Source organism: Notamacropus eugenii, chromosome 5 (genome assembly GCF_028372415.1).
Source record: "Notamacropus eugenii isolate mMacEug1 chromosome 5, mMacEug1.pri_v2, whole genome shotgun sequence".
Lineage (NCBI taxonomy): Eukaryota > Metazoa > Chordata > Mammalia > Diprotodontia > Macropodidae > Notamacropus > Notamacropus eugenii.
In genome coordinates this window covers 280,342,431-280,354,924 of record NC_092876.1, presented here as the reverse complement: position 1 = coordinate 280,354,924, position 12,494 = coordinate 280,342,431, and the positions used below count along the sequence as shown (strand labels likewise).

General features: G+C 35.2%; 1 protein-coding gene across 2 annotated transcripts in view; it reads left to right on the top strand.

The window, feature by feature from the left end:
• The window catches only part of KMT2A (lysine methyltransferase 2A), an 82,251-nt gene that overhangs the window by 22,044 nt on the left and 47,713 nt on the right, over nt 1-12,494 (top strand). For both annotated transcript variants that reach the window (XM_072613035.1, XM_072613034.1), the window contains 2 exons: nt 6,534-6,603; nt 9,565-12,215. In XM_072613035.1, the coding sequence (XP_072469136.1) occupies nt 6,534-6,603; nt 9,565-12,215 (2,721 nt within the window). The remainder of the gene's footprint in view (nt 1-6,533; nt 6,604-9,564; nt 12,216-12,494) is intronic.

Genomic DNA, 12,494 nt, shown 5'->3' with positions numbered 1-12,494 from the left:
GATGAAACTTTGTATTGCTATTCACAGCTCATTTCTTAATTTTGTCTTTCCCAGCAACTGGAATTTAAGAATATCAGACCATGCTTTCTTATTCTTTGGAACCTTCCTTTTCACAGTGTCTAGTACTATATATAAAATAGGTATTGAATAAATGTTGACCTTAAATAATTGCAGTATTTTGATTTTTTTCTATAATATTCACAGTCCTTTTGCTTCTAAATAATCCCAGTTATGTTTGAACATCATTAACTATTTCAAAGATTTAGGTCTAGTAAAAAGCTTTTCATAAATATAGCTATAAAAGGAAATGTGCCAGAAGTATTGATTTCTTACTGTGGAATAAATTCCCAAAGGGGTGGTGTTACTGTTTTTTAATTATAGCTATCAAGATGCACAGTGTACCTGTGAGTATCATTAAAAATATCTGTTCTTAATTACTTGTTTTAAACTATATGGCCTGTCAGTATTTACTAGATATCAATCTAACACCCCAAAATAGCCTTAAATAGTAGATATCCAATAGATGTATAAAATGAGTAAAGAGTGAATTTTTTAAAGGGTGATAGGAAAAAGTATTAGGTATAGTTTTGATCTTACCTTATATTTAATACTATTCTCGCATGACTTGAGTAGAATGTTATTTTTGCAGTTATAAAATGTAAGTTTTTCAAGATTTGGATCTTTGGAAAGATAATGCTGAAATTTCTCTCTTCCTTTAGTTCAAAAAGAACTAATAAGCTAACTTTAAAAAAAGAGAGACTTTAAGAATTTTTCTCATTTGGCTCACCCAAGTTCTGAACCACAAAGTTCTGTAGAATTCCATTCTTTGGAGGGAAATAAAGATTTTAGGAAGAGGAAGATTGGGGGAGGAGGGCAATGGTGTTGTGTGTATTTGGTGTGATCTTGTATTTTGCTTCTTCACTCATCTCCATTTAGTACCAGAATTGGGACAGGGTGTGCTGGGTAAATAAGGAAGCTATTTAATGAACTGCTTAATATCCAGCTTTGGTGGTCAAGAGTTTGAGGTGAATGAATTTCAACTTAAAGAAAAAGTCTGGAAGAAGAGCTAAAAGGAGAATTTTCTTTTCTTTACACATAGGCATGTTCTAAAATGAAAACAGGAAAAAAAGGTTTCTTTGTGTATATACATATATATATATATGTATATATATATATTAGTTCTCTCGCCACTGAAGATTAACAGTCTTTGAGTCCTTTGGGGATTTTTCTGTGGCATTTTTATTTCGTAATAATTCTTCCATTTGAAAATGCTGGAGTTAATTTTTGGTGCATTCATTTACATCTCTGAGGAACAGTGGGTAGAGAGAATGGAAATATTTTAATGAAAAATTTACCACCTTCCTGATAATTACAATCTATATTTTGAGATACCACTCCTTCTAGTCACTACAAAAATGATTTAGATTAACTGAACTCTCTTTGATTTTTAACATTAAATTAATGCATAATTATAGTTCTGAAGGACAGGAGTATAGGTTTCCATGAATGGTATCTTATGTAGAAGGACGAACACAATTTTATGTAACAGTTCAAAAAAAAAATTAGTCTGATTGATGCCTCTGAACTGAACATTGTCCCTTCATAGTGAACTTTTTCACTAGTTTGTCTTGGTTGATTTGTTGAGAATATTAATGGATTCAGTCTCTCTTTCTAGAGGCCCTGGCTTGCCCAGGATGTTTAAGTGATATGTAAATCAATAAAAAATAATTGATTATAAGCCTTTGCTTATGTGTCAGGCTCAATGAGGGATTCAGAGAAAGGTTAGAACATGGTCCTTGCTCTCAAGTAGCTTATACTCTAATGGGGTATGTAAGTGTTAATACCAGAAATATAGCTGGGCAGCACTTTGATCATTTCACAAGGCATATGATGAGCCAGAACTAGCAGCATTCTTAGAGAAAGCAGGGACTCTGATTTTTGTTTTTGTATTATTCCTGGGGCTTGTAATACCCTTCCCCTTCCTAGCTTTATGGCCATTTTCTTACACAGTTCAAATCCCATTTTGTACCAGAGGCCTCTCATTGCTGGTGTGGACTCTCTGAGATTTCCCATTTACGCTATATGTCATGTATGTACCCAGTTATTTTTACATGTTGTCTCCATCAGAATGTGAGATCTTTGAGGGCAGAGCACTTTACTTTATATTCCCAGTGCTTAGATTATGATAGGTACTTAATGAATTTTTTTTTATTGATCTAATTCTGGTTCATTCTTCATAGAATTAATTCTAAATAATATTAAAACTAGAATTATTCTCTCAGTTTTGGGGGCAGAAAATGTGAATTATATGCAAATTTTTTTTAACCAGACCTATAATTTCATTGGTGGAAAGAGTCCCTTCTGATGGACTTCCTCTATGAAAGAAGATCAGCATCCTATCTTCAGCTTATAGTCTTAAAGTCTCCTCTGTACGCACATTGTTTATACATAAATAATAACCATCTGTTCTCCTTAATTGGTATTTAAAAATAATAGCTCTGCGTAAGAAAGGATATGTTTTAAGAATCTTGTAAAACTGATTTTGAAAATGTATCATTTTTTTTGCTAACAAGAATCTTTGATGTTTTATCAGAACAATTTATCAGTGAATATATTTGTATGTCATGAGTTAATTCAGATTATCTTCAATAAAAAAGCATTACTTCATCATTTAAAGGCCTGTCACTTTGAATCAACGCTAAAATTCTGATATAAAAATTTTTTTTCAATTGTAAGATGGTTCTAAAGAAAAATGGATGTGGAAAAGGTATCCTGGGAATTATTCTGTAATATCCATTACTTCCCAGAGAGTTAGAAATAATTAAAAAGAAGGAATTTGAAAGCACATAAAAATAATTCAATAGTTTCAACATTTACCCCCAAGTAAAAGGTTTTAAAGATAAATTTTATTTAGAAATTAAATAATTGAAATCATTTGCCAAACACTCATTTACTTATAGTGATTAATTTTTTAAAATAAATATTTTATCTCAGTATTTTTATCTTTCATAGAAAGATGTCTAAGAACTTAGTGATTTAGTTCTTGATCTGTGAGCTTTAGTGGTTCTTCCCTTTACTTTGTCCTGGAACTCTGTCAAAAGAATACCTAACTGAGGGCAAAATTATGTGTAAGAAATGGTTCTTTGAACCCAGTTCCCAGTCATACCCTGATTTTGTGTAGCTGTGATGTGTTCTTTGCTCCATTTTGAGGGTTGTTGAAGCACACAGTAAATAGTATGTTTCATTGTACCAAACATTGATCATTTCATTACACATCCTTTTGTTAATTTTGGTACATATCTTTTGATTTCTGGGCAAATACAGTCTTAGAAAGCTGCTACCCTCAAAGGGTTCTGGAGGGGTGACAGGAGAGAGATGAGAAGCCTTTTGTTCATTGTAGGCTGTATTCCTGCCTCGGTATATTTTATATATTTTTCTTTTTTTGCCTTAAACTCATAGCTTTCCTTGATTTTAAAGGCCTGTAATAAAATTGGAAGCTCTTTGTTTAGAAGACTTGAGGTCTTTATCATAATAATAACTTTTGTTTTAGTTAAGTGATGTGGATTCTTCAAACCAAGAATTTTTTTAACTTGTTTCAAGAATGCTGCTGATATTCCAGGGGAAAGAAGAGCTCCTGGTAGAAACAATACTCTTTTAATAAATTTTTTTCTTCCTACCCGAGCCACTGCATTAGAAGGAAAAAATGAACTAATGCTTTGCTTTCTTTCAACTTGAAATGAGTAGCAAAAAAATTTTTAAAGCAGAATTAGCTAACTCTGAGTTTAACAGTCTAGTTAGTATACTTATTTTGAAGTACAGCTAATTGAACTGACAGCATCTTTTTAATGTTTAGAATTTAAATTTGGTATTGGGACAAACACAAGTCTGGTATTAAAATTTGTGGTGTATGTCTGTTTTTTTGAAAAGTTACACTTCACTTACCTTACTAGTGTTAGAGATAGCTTTTAACATTCTTTGAATGTTCGCCTACCATTGCAACACTTGATAGTACTAAATTTCATGTAATTGGCAGTGTGTTCTCCAGTGATCATTGGGAAATGCCTGTCTCTGAAATTCATCAATAAGCAGATTGTTCCGTGAGTTTAATGTAAAAAAGAGAAAAATATATAAATCAGAAACTTAATTTGGAGCACAAAAACAATGTTACTGATAACTGAAAATACAGGATAAAAAACAATGTTTGTGTCAGACTGGTCCTATCCTCTTAAATGGCTATTAAAATTTTATTTATCCGTGAAATTCTTAACAGGACAAAAGTTTCTGGCAATTATATGAAACACTCATGAATAGTATGAGTAAAAATTTTCTCAGCCTTTTGAAGCAATTCTTCATGAGATTTTTGATATTACTATTTTTGTTTCAAAAAGTATAGTTTTGATTGGCTTTTAAAAATTACGTCTGTGATTTAGCCTGATAACTCCTACAAGTGGAGATTGGAAGCCAGAAATTTATAGCCTTGGAGTTACCTGGGGCTCTGAAAGTGTAAATGACTTGCACCAGCTCATTCCTCCTGCTTGTCAGACATGGGACTGGAGCCCAGGTTTTCCTAACTTTGAGGCCGACTGTCTAGCCATGGCACCACGCTGCCTCTCATGAGGTCATTACCATTAATAATTTTCACTGTGGTAATACTTTTCAGTTTTGGTTTCCTTTTAAGAATATTGAAATTAAACTGAAAATAGAAATATTGAAAATCAATTCACAAATTATTTGTAGACACCCCCCCCCCCCCCCCATGGCCCGACTGGTTTGAGGACCAGAAAATAGATTTTTTTCTCATCAAAATAATGTTCACAATGAGAAATTTGAACAGTTAGAAATTTAGTGATGAGTATAGGAACTAAAAAAAATACCCTAGCATACAATACACAAACTCTGGTTTTCGGCTAATGCATAGTTTAACATTCTTAAAAGTAAAAAATTTGAATTTTGTTAAAGAACTACTTTTTGAAAAGAATTTTAACCTTTTGGAAATACTACATATTGTCTTAATTTAAGTAATTGTTGTTGTTTTTACTATCCCACATCTTACAAAGCAAAATATGGAGCCAGTTACATCTCCTGTGAGCCAATACCAGTTTTTTCTTTTGAGCTGTGACCACCAGAGACCTTCAGGTTGCCATCTGGTTTAGACCCAGATGACCTTACTCAATTCCAGTGTTGTTCTGAAAAATCTCACCGTCCCTTACTCCATGGTGAAAGTTTGGAATTCTGGGACCTGGTGGTAAGAGAACAGAAAATTTCTTCAGTGAAACTATTCCCAAGGACTCTTCTAATCCTAGAGCAAAATGACTTTATATAGAACCCTGTTCTAGTACTCATATTTCTGCTTTGTAGAGACTTCCTTCAGTCAAAATTACTTTGCTCCGTAGAAAACATATATTTATAATAGATGAGTCTCCTAATTATAAGGTTAAAACATATCTTACAAAATATTTCTGCTTGAAAAATTATTAAGCCAATCAGCCCCTAATTCTTGGCTTTAAGTTAACTGAGTAAACACCTCTTTTCTCAATTCCGTTTTATTTTTATACTACATTTTTATTTTTGGACTCAGGTTCACTTTTATGAATGTAAAAATCTGTTTTTCAGATTCAGATTCACCACTAGTGGTGAATTTCTAATCATTTTGCCTAAATAGAGTATATTTCTTGAACATTATTCTTTCTTTTCCAAAAGTGTGAGCTAATACATTTTGGCTTCTGTAGTAAGCGCGTAAATGAGAAGTTGGCCTCAAGCTATTGTTTTAGTGCTATGATTTCATTCTCTATACAGTTTGTTATTCCTTCCAGAAATGCTGCTGCCTATCATTAAATTCCTTCTCACAAAACATTTTAAAACTGTAGAATGTTAAGAATCTATAAATCTAAAATAAGTGGAAATCACCTCTAATGCTGTCAAGTCCTGTGTTATAGAATTGGCAAGTATAGCAATTGTAGTCTATCAGTGTTCAGTAGGAAAGATACTGATGTTTATTTTATTCCATACATATGTCTCTGTGACTTAGTCCTTTTGAAACTTATTTGTGTAAATTTAATGGGATTGGATCTTTCTGCTATTTTAATGATTCACTTACCTGGATTAATTAAAGTAGTTTATTGTATTGGATTGTATGTGTAGGTTAAAGTACAGGACTACTATCTGTGTTTAATATACTAAGGATGATGTTTCAGTGCATTGTTTGGCTGTTACATAGCTCCCATCTATCTGGAACAAAGGCTATTGCTAGGTCCTTCTATTTCAATAACAGTTATTCATTTCAGCAAACATTTATGAAAAAGCTAATACGTACACGGCACTAGAAGTCCAAAGACAAAAATGAAATTGCCCCCTGCCCTCCAGGAACTTACATTTTATTAGTTATTTTTCAAATGTCTTCCTAAAATAATGATAATTATTGTGCAGTGGCTCTATTTCCAAGTTGGCTTATGTCTCATTTGGACTCTTCTATGGGATATGTTCGAATTTCCTGCCATTACTTCTGATTTTAAAATAATTTTCCTTTGTTGTAGGATGAGCAGTTCTTAGGTTTTGGCTCAGATGAAGAAGTCAAAGTGCGAAGTCCCGCAAGGTCTCCTTCAGGTATGGCCGGCTTATATGCACCTGGGTGTGTTTGAATTTTAGACTATCAGATTTTTGTGGTTTCACCTTGCTTTATCTGATCTATTTAAGAGATGTTCCTTTAAGTTTTTTATATATGGCTATCCTTCAAACACACAATATAAGAGCTATGATTACCCAAGTGCTTCTATGTATTCTACAAGACCCTATTTTATTCATTCATTAGATTCTTTGCTGTATGAAACAAGACTGTGGCAAGTATATCTTGGTTGGTATGAGAGTCTTTTGGAGAAAGAAAATTGTTAAGAGTATCTTTAAATTTATATAAGGAGTGCTCTTCTGTGAAAATAATTCAGGGGTGACTTTTTGTAGACAAATTTCTGTTTACTATTGAAATACTAGTCTAGTAGATAGAAACAAAAATTTAGCAGCCCATAATGTCCCTTTACCGTCTTGACCTTTATCCCAGGTGTAATTTCTGAGTCTTAAAATGTGTAAAATCATTATTCTATATTATTGGTCTAGGGCATGTGGCAAACAGCAAGAGCATATTAAAATGAATAGTTGAAATGAAGTTCCATGTATTAGAAACACTTTTTATGATATCAAGCAGAATAGCTAGAATCAGACCTGAGCTCTCAGATTTCAGGTGGCAGACTCAAACTTATTTTTTGAGAATAAAAGTTGAAGTAATATTGAATGGTTCATGCAGAGCTGTTAGGTGAATGAAAGAAGTATAGTTCATTGGAAATTATTCCCCAGCCCATGCTCCTTTAGTGATTCCTCCTGTATTTTGGTTTTCCCTTGCCCTGTATGGGTAGAAAACCTCATTAAATATCAAGTTGTTAGTTCTGGCACTGAATCATATCTTGCCCTTCACTAAGCATTTGAATTTCATCTGGAAATGTCACTATCAGTATACAGTAAACTAACAACAAGCTCCCTGGAAGGCACATTTACAAGGTAACAGATCTGGAATGGTGATGCTTCATGTACTTTGTGGTTAAGTGAGACAGGTGACAGTCATATCTAAGCATTTTCCTAATAATTGGTGCTTTTCACAGGAAGTAGTCAAGATATGACAAAATCATAGAATTTTAGAACTGAAAAAGGGACCAATACTGATTGTTCATTCCAAACATCTTATTTTACAGATGAGGAAAATGAAACTTAGAGAAATTATGAGACCTACCCAAAGTTCCCCACACGTAGTTAGTGGGAGAGTTGGGACTGGTACCCAGGTTCCTTTTCTTCCATTTTCTTTACTTATTTGCCTAGCAGAGATTGAACGTTTCGTGATTGAGATCTAAGAATTGTAATGAGTCTCCATTTTTAATAGTTTTATATAAAGATTTCTTTTTTTAAAAGTTAAATAGAATCAGTCCTGAGAGCTAGCGAAGTTATCTGAGTAGTCAAGTTCAAATCTATCACAATCATAATTTGGCATGTATATATTTTTCCTACTAGGAGTTTTCATTTAATGTTTCATAATAACTGTTAATTTCCTCTAAAATTCTTTTGTTATCTTTTCCCCTAAAAGACTCAGATCTTGTTTTCTCTAAAATAGAACACTATAGAAATAAATTCTTATTTAAGAAGTGCAATTTCTACCTATTACTCCATCTTCTGCTTTTATTATTTGTGATTAGCAGTTGTTTAGATTTGATTGTGAGTCCTTTGTGGGTAGGGAAAAATTCCATGAGTTCATGAGTGAGAAAAGCATTTATATTTCAAAAACTTAAGAACTAGACCACTATGGACTCATGCTTTAACAGATTAGTTCCAGAGCCTAATGGGTGTTCATCTTAAGGGTTAAGAGAGTTCATGCTAAATCTCTTTTGGATCCCATCAGTAAAGGTGTTCATTTATGTAAAATGTTTACGTAAATTTAAGTAAAATGTTCATGTATGCTGGACTAAGAAAAGAATAGGATAAAGCAGCATTTGATTAATTTTTTAAAAATAATTGTAAAAGAATTTTGTTTGTAAAAGAATTGCTTTAGAAAAGGGGTACCTAGAATAGTTTTTTTTTTTTATCTTCTGATAAACAGGCAGATTTGTCTAATCCAAATTGACAAAATCTTTTCATTTGGATTAAAAGAAATCTGATTTAGTTAATGGCTAATGATATCAAGTAACGGTATCAATATCAGTAATAATATCAAACTGGTAGTTAATGATTTTTTTATTAGTTGGGTGTTTGATCATGCCAGGTCAAGAACCTTAGCATAGTAGAATAGATTGATTAGTGGACTTGCCACTTGACTTAACTTCCTTATTAAATTACTTGCCATTCATTGAGTTCGGTGCTCTTGTTTTGGTGTCTTTTGAATGTATTTCTGTCTAGCAAATTATCATTTTACTCCAGCAGAACAGGTTTTTTGACACATAAGTATTATAATAAAGACTATAGGCTACAAGTTATTGATAGAGCTTCCTAGAAGCCTTGATTTTTATACATTAATGACAGAACTGGAAGAATTACAGAATTTATTGTTAGAAGCTTGCTCACAGACCCTTGGTCTAATTATTGTTACAGAAGTAACAAATTCACTCAAAACTAAAATTTTCAAATAAAAATTTGTTATGAGCTAGTGTAAAAATATCCTTAAATTTTGGTCTTGATATGTTGGAATGTGGAGAGTTAGTATAGATACTTTTAAAATCCTTCTCAGAATAAATGGTTCTCTTGCTCATCTGAAGTTTCAGGAAAACTAGCTTTGTAGAGTTACGTTGTAAACATGTATTACTATTTTGATTTTCTTTTTACTTCATTCCTTTAAGGTTAATTTTGAGAAGGAAAATCTTACCCAAAATAAAGTGCTTTATTGGATATTAAAACCAAATAGGGTACAATATAAAATGAAGTCCTTTTCCTTTTGCACGTCCATAGCTTATGCTAAATTCACATATACTTAGTTAAGGCTAGCCTTGAAACTGCAAAACTAAATGTGTGCTCTGCATTCTTTGGTTCTATACACAGTGAAATCTAGTCCTCGAAAACCTCGTGGGAGACCCAGAAGCATCTCTGAACGAAATTCAGCTATCCTGTCAGATTCTTCACCTGTGTTTTCCCCTCTAAGCAAACCAGAGACTAAATCTGGAGAGAAAATAAAGAAGAAAGATTCCAAAAATGGAGAAAAGAGAAGAGGAAGACCTCCAACCCTTAGCAGTGTCAAATTCAAATTATCACAAGGAAAGGACATATCAGACTTATCAAAGGGGAGCAAAGAAGATACCTTAAAAAAAATTAAACGGACACCTTCTGCTACATTTCAGCAAGCAGCAAAAATTAAAAAGTTGAGGGCTGGTAAACTCTCCCCTCTCAAGTCTAAGTTTAAAACAGGAAAGCTTCAGATTGGGAGGAAAGGGGTACAGATTGTCCGACGGAGAGGAAGGCCTCCATCATCAGAACGGATAAGGACGGATTCAGCACCCCTCATTAACTCTCAGCTGGAAAAGCCCCAAAGGGTCCGGAAAGAGAAGGATGGTACACCACCACTCACAAAAGAAGAAAAGGCGGGTGTTAGACAAAGCCCTCGAAGGATTAAGCCTGTTAGAATTATTCCTTCCACCAAAAGGACAGATGCAACAATTGCTAAGCAACTTTTGCAGAGGGCAAAAAAGGGAGCTCAAAAGAAGATTGAGAAAGAAGCAGCTCAGCTGCAAGGAAGAAAGGTGAAAACACAGGTCAAAAACATCCGACAGTTCATCATGCCTGTTGTAAGTGCTATCTCCTCACGGATCATTAAAACCCCTCGGCGGTTTATTGAAGATGAAGATTATGACCCTCCAATTAAAATTGCTCGACTAGAGTCTACACCGAACAGTAGGTTCAGTGCTACATCCTGTGGATCCTCTGAAAAATCAAGTGCAGCTTCGCAGCACTCTTCTCAGATGTCTTCAGACTCTTCTCGATCTAGCAGTCCCAGTGTTGATACATCCACAGATTCTCAGGGCTCTGAGGAAATGCAGGCACTTTCTGAAGAGCGGAGTAATACTCCTGATGTACATGCTCCATTACCTATTTCTCAATCCCCAGAAAATGATAATAGTGATAGGAGGAGTAGAAGGTTTTCAATCTCAGAGAGAAGCTTTGGGTCTAGAGCTTCTAAGAAATTATCTGCCTTGCAAAGTGCCCCCCAGCAACAAACCTCTTCCTCTCCACCTCCACCATTACTCACTCCACCACCACCACTACAACCAGCTTCCAGTATTCCTGACCACACACCTTGGCTTATGCCTCCAACAATCCCCTTAGCATCACCCTTTTTGCCTGCCTCTGCTGCCCCCATACAAGAGAAACGAAAGTCTATTTTACGAGAACCGACGTTCAGGTGGACCTCTCTAAAGCATTCTCGGTCAGAGCCACAGTACTTTTCCTCAGCGAAGTATGCCAAAGAAGGGCTTATCCGCAAACCAATATTTGATAACTTTCGACCCCCTCCACTGACTCCTGAGGATGTTGGCTTTGCTTCTGGTTTTTCGACATCTGGTTCCACTGCTCCAGCCCAGCTATTTTCAGCACTCCATTCTGGAACTAGGTTTGATATGCACAAAAGAAGTCCTCTTCTAAGAGCTCCCAGATTTACTCCAAGTGAGGCCCACTCCAGAATCTTTGAGTCAGTAACTTTGCCTAGTAATCGAGCATCTGCTGGAACTTCATCTACAGGGGTATCTAATAGAAAAAGGAAAAGAAGGGTGTTCAGCCCTATCAGATCTGAACCAAGATCTCCTTCTCATTCCATGAGGACAAGAAGTGGAAGGCTTAGTACTTCTGAGCTATCACCTCTCACCCCACCATCTTCTGTCTCCTCCTCATTAAGCATTTCTGTTAGTCCTCTTGCCACTAGTGCCTTAAACCCAACTTTTGCTTTTCCTTCCCATTCCCTGACACAGTCTGGGGAATCTTCGGAGAAAAATCAGAGACCAAGGAAGCAGACTAGCACTCCAGCAGAGCCATTCTCATCCAGTAGTCCTACTCCTCTCTTCCCCTGGTTCACGCAGAGCTCTCAGACAGAAAGAGGGAGAAACAAAGACAGGGCCACTGAGGAACTGTCCAAAGAGCGAGATGTTGACAAGAGTATGGAGAAGGACAAAAACAGAGAGAGAGACCGGGAGAGGGAAAAAGAGAACAAGCGGGAATCAAGGAAAGAAAAAAGGAAAAAGGGGTCAGAAATTCAGAGTAGCTCTGCTTTGTTTCCCATAGGTAGAGTTTCCAAAGAGAAGGTTGTTGAAGATGTTGCCACTTCATCTTCCGCCAAAAAAGCTACAGGGCGGAAGAAATCCTCATCACTTGATCCTGGGACAGACATTGCCACTGTAGCTCTTGGGGATACAACAGCTGTCAAAACCAAAATACTTGTTAAGAAGGGAAAAGGAAGCCTTGATAAAACCAACTTGGACCTTGCCCCTGCTGCACCATCCCTGGAGGAGAAAGCACTCTGCCTTTCTGCTTCTTCATCAAGCACTGTTAAACATTCCACTTCCTCCATTGGCTCCATGTTGGCTCAGGCAGACAAACTTCCAGTGGCTGACAAGAGAGTAGCCAGCCTTCTAAGAAAGGCCAAAGCCCAGCTTTATAAGATTGAGAAAAGCAAGACTCTCAAGCAAGCTGACCAGCCCAAAGCACAGGTATTCTTTTTATCTTGCCTATGAAACAACTTCTCAACACACTTAATTTTGAAGTTGTATTTTGCAGTAAAAATAGTATAATTGTGACACCTGAAAAGAGTAGAGTCTCTTCTTACTTGGAGTGATGATTATAGCAACAGATAACAGATGGTTGAAAGATTTAAATAAGAAGCACTTGAACAGAAGTTGAGGGGGAGAAAAACTAGAGAAGTTAATTCAAGATAGACTAGACTTATTTTTTAATTTAGCAAAATGACTACTAGTAGACTAGTAGTCTTA